We start from the raw sequence: 4,496 nt of genomic DNA, 5'->3' as shown, positions 1-4,496 counted from the left end.
ATCGATAAATTGACTCTATTTATTAATATTTTGCGCAACATTTAGTAGGCTCAACAATTACATATTTGTCCGATGGACATTCTTTACGCGAATTAAGTTTTGCTTAACGTGCACGAAAGAGTGTTTAAAAATGCTTTACGCAATTAACAAATTTTATCAGATATAACAACGAAATCAGCCGTTTTGTTGATTAGAGTATTTAGAGGTTGGTTCACTATATATTTTTTGCTCATTTGATATACCGATAGGATAACAGCTAGTTACACTGTCACAGTGTAGAATTTTACGAAAATTTTTCCATAACGCTATGAAAGCGTAACCTCAAACGTTACCACAGTAGCTCGTAACGTAAAATAAATAAACAAACAATACAAAATAAAACAAAGAACATAAACAGCTTACGTGTATTTCTTCTACGAAAATAAAGAAAATGATTAGTTTTTAAAATGATATGTTTGTCACCCTTTAAATAGCCAATGAAGTAGCTAAGAAATAGCTGTAAATATTCCATACCACAATGACACCATTTAAATAAAAGTGTTACAAAGGATACAATACCATCTACATTTCTAGATATCTTGGAGTTTAGAATCACCCTGGTAAATATATATTATTATAACAGTAACTTGATTCGAAGGGTCGTATCACGTCGAGTTGACAGGCGCGGATAATCAGATCTAACATCCCGATGATCCGCGCTTGTCAACGAGACGTGATACGGCTCTTCGGATCAAGTAACTGTTATAATGATAAATTTATCATTATTATTATTATTATAATCATCATTATCATTATCAAAGCATAATAACAAGGGACTTTTTAACGCGCAAGAAAAATAACGTCATGTTTTTGCGTACTACGTCATCAGTTTCAGAGAGTGGTGATATGAATTCAGAAAACCACATTGTGATGATCCGGAAAATCGGATCAAACTCTGTAAAATTCACAGTAACGAAAACAAGGAAATTGATGGATCTATAATAAATCTGCTTCAATATTGTAGGAATAATAAGGAAATAAATAAATAAATAAATAGTAAAATAATTAATTTAATTAAATAGGAAGGTCCAGCTTCATTTGCTAAGTTTTGACGTCTCCTATCATCTGCAATTTGTTGGCTGAGTATTAATTCAGCTATTTTATCATGACCTTTTTCATCTGCTAAATGTAGAGGAGAGCTTCCTAAGCCGTCATATATATCAACATTTGCTTTGTTCTTTAGAAGAAGTTCTACAATCTTTATATTTCCATTCTCAGCAGCAAAATGAAGAGCTGTCTTTCCGTCTCGCTGGTATAAGTTAACCTTAGCACCTTCTCTTAATAAAACATCCACAACTTTACAATGCTGATTGTAAGAGGATATAATTAATGGAGTGCTTCCATCATCGGATCTTTGGTTAATGTCAGCTTCGTAGCTGATCAATACCTTTACCATGGAAACATTACCATATGCTGCTTCTAAAAAAAGTGCTGTTTGTCCATTTTCCCCTTTAGAGTTTATGGCTGCATTGTATTCACAAAGTAGTTTAACAATTTCTTTGTGGTCATTTTTAGATGCTTCTATAAGTGCACAGTCTCCATTAGTATTTCTTTGATTAACATCAGCACCATATATTAAAAGCTCCTTTGTAATTTGTTCATTACCATGCTTTATTGCAATCATAAGCGCAGAATTTCCATCAGCCTGCCGCATATTTACACTTGCCCCTGACTTTAAAAGCAAGGCTACAACTTCAAACTTTTCGTTATCAGTTGCCATAATCAATACAGTTTTCTTGAGGTGCCTACTTTATCAATGTCGGCAACGTATTTTAACAGTTGTTTTACTATTATTGTGTGGCCAGAAGTTGCAGCTAAAGAAAAAGCTGTGAATCCATGATTATCTTCAGCATCAGAATAATACCTTTTTGATAGAAAAAAGGATACAATATGTTCTTGTCCATAACAAGCCGCTATATGCAGAACATTTCTGCCATCTTTGTTTCGACGGTTCGGATCTGCTCCGTGCTTCATAAGGCATTTGATAATGTTCAAATGTCCATATTCTGTTGCTGAATGTAAAGAAGAATTTTCGAAAATGTCACATATGCTAACATCAGCTTTATTCTCTAAGAGAAGTTTAAGAATCTCCTCATTTCCATTTTTTGCTGCAAAAAAGAGAGCCGTCATACCACCACGCTGGTATAAGTTAACGTCAGCACCTTCCTGCAATAAATAGTCCACTACTTCATAATGTTGGTTGTAAGAAGAGATAATTAAAGGAGTGTCTCCATTTTCTGTCCTTTGGTTTATGTTTGCTTTGAACTTTATCAATTCTGCCAAAACCGTTAAATGTCCATTTGCGGATGCTAGGAAAAGAGACGATACGTGTTTTTCATTAACGAGATGAATTCTATTCGTTTGATTTAAGACATTCAGCATTAGATGCACTATTTCTAAATGTCCTTCCGCTGAAGCCAGAGTCAATGCTGTATGTTCATTTTCGTTGACAGCATTGATGTCAGCATTGTACTGAAGTAAAATTTCTGTTATCTCCGAGAATCCCTTTCGAGATGAAATAATTAAAGGAGTGTCACCATTTCGTCCACATATATTTACATTTGCTTTGTTTTCTAACAGTAGCTTAACTATGCTTTCATGGTGATTTAATGATGTTATATGCAAGGGATACCAGCCGTTGATTGAAAATGCATTCAACTTAGCATGGTTATTTATCAAAGTTTTTGCTATACTTAAATATCCGAAACATGAAGCGTATAATAAAGGTGTATTACCACTGCAATCTGCAGTGTCAATATCTACATTATGTTTAACTAATTGAGTAACAACTGCTTCGTGTCCATTAGATACTGCAACAAGAAGAGGCGTTTGTCCATTAACGTCACATACATTAATATCCGCATCATACTCTATCAACTTTATAACCGCAGAGGCATGGCCAAATTTTGATGCAATAAACAAAGCAGTTTCTCCTGAATTGGTTTTATCATTCAAAGAAAATGTATTCTTTTCATATTCTACCAAACATTTAATGTTAGCAACACATCCAGTTTTGCAGGCATAATGCAAGGGATTCCAGCCGTAATAATCTCTTTCCTTGCTTTTTCCATCATGCTGTAAAAGGAGATTTAGAATACGAGTATTTCTCGTCTGTGCTGCTAAATGAACTGGGGTAATTTGTTCATGGTTTTTCAAGTTGGCATTTGCTTTCTGTTTTAATAGCAGACGTACGATTTCTACGCATTTATCATTTACTGTGTGAGAAAGACATGATTCGATTGTAAGGTGAAGAGCAGAGTTTCCAAGCATATCACATTCATCAACGTTTACTCCATATTCGATCAAAATTTCCATTTCGTCTTGCTGTTGAAATATTGCAGAACAATGAAACGGTGTTAAAAAATTAAACCCATAGAGCCATTTTTCATCTAATATGTTTTTTTCCAGTTCTCCCAGACAAAATTTCAATAATTTAAGGGAACCAACAACACAAGAACTGATACAGAGTTTCAGTTCGTTATTAAAATGTTTTTCTTCTTGAATGCGCTGTAATATACATTCACATATTTTTTTATGACCGGTAAACGCAAGACATGTAGATATGGCTATCCTCGGTGCAAAAATTGTAAACTGACTTTTCAATGATTTCTTAATTTCAAAAAAATCCATTTTATTCTTATCTGGTGTGCAAAAGGAATTTAAGGGCATTTCTAAAATGTCCGGCCCCCAAAATAAAAATGCCCTTGCAACTTCAAACAATTTAATATTAGATGAATCAAATCTCTTAACCATTTGATTAAAATCTAAACCTAGGATGTCTTTTATATCGCTCTCAAAAGTATTGTAAAGAGATTGCCATACACTTTTAGTTATGGATTTTAATGCTTGCTTAGTTTTCTCTGTCTGATTTTCAAACAAAAGGCTAATGCTCAAGTCCAAAAATGTATTATCATTATTCTCCAGCATCTCGAGCTCGAGGCGATTAAAGAATGTGTAAAAGTACAATGCAATTTTCTCATTGTTATTCAATAATGGATAAATAAAATCCTGCATGCCTTTGACAAAATGTCTGAACTGGTCTTCCGTAAATATTTTTGATTGCAAAATACGGTCATGAAAGTTTTCAGACAAAACGAGTTTGTTTATTTCTGACATAAAGGTATTGACAATATTCACAAATATTTCAAGGTCTTCATCTAAAGATTTTATCCACGACAAAGAAGAATTTCTGTGGATTGTTAGAAAGATTGACTGAAAATCGGAGGCATCTAAGTCATGAATCATTTTGCAAATGGCAGATATTAAACTTTCATTGTTCAATATGTTGGAAAAACATATTGGAAGACAAGTACCTTTCCTGAATTCTGAAAAAATTCTTTCGATCAGCTCCTCAATAAAATGATCACTAATTTGAAGAACTGGTTTTGAATTTCTTTCAGAATATGTCCCCGACAATGCAACAGTGTTGCAAATGAACTCAATTGGACAAAGCTTTA

At 33.5% G+C, this 4,496-nt stretch overlaps 2 protein-coding genes across 2 annotated transcripts; both read right to left on the bottom strand.

Annotated features, from left to right (window-relative positions):
• Window positions 1–485: 485 nt before the first annotated feature.
• LOC134239698 (ankyrin repeat domain-containing protein 29-like) lies at window positions 486–1,693 on the bottom strand. The gene is made up of 2 exons (XM_062721858.1): window positions 1,150–1,693; window positions 486–496 (listed from the first exon to the last, which is right to left on the bottom strand). Exons 1-2 carry the CDS (start codon window positions 1,691–1,693, stop codon window positions 486–488), a joined length of 555 nt encoding a protein of 184 aa, XP_062577842.1.
• A 68-nt stretch (window positions 1,694–1,761) lies between these two features.
• LOC134239697 (ankyrin repeat domain-containing protein 50-like) lies at window positions 1,762–3,354 on the bottom strand. The gene has a single exon (XM_062721857.1). It carries the CDS (start codon window positions 3,352–3,354, stop codon window positions 1,762–1,764), a length of 1,593 nt encoding a protein of 530 aa, XP_062577841.1.
• Window positions 3,355–4,496: the final 1,142 nt, after the last annotated feature.

This window comes from Saccostrea cucullata, unplaced genomic scaffold, assembly GCF_032062105.1.
Source record: "Saccostrea cucullata isolate Sc308-1 unplaced genomic scaffold, CSIRO_AGI_Scuc_v1 ctg1307, whole genome shotgun sequence".
In the NCBI taxonomy this organism is placed as follows: Eukaryota; Metazoa; Mollusca; class Bivalvia; order Ostreida; family Ostreidae; genus Saccostrea; species Saccostrea cuccullata.
This window is presented reverse-complemented; position numbering and strand designations above follow the sequence as displayed.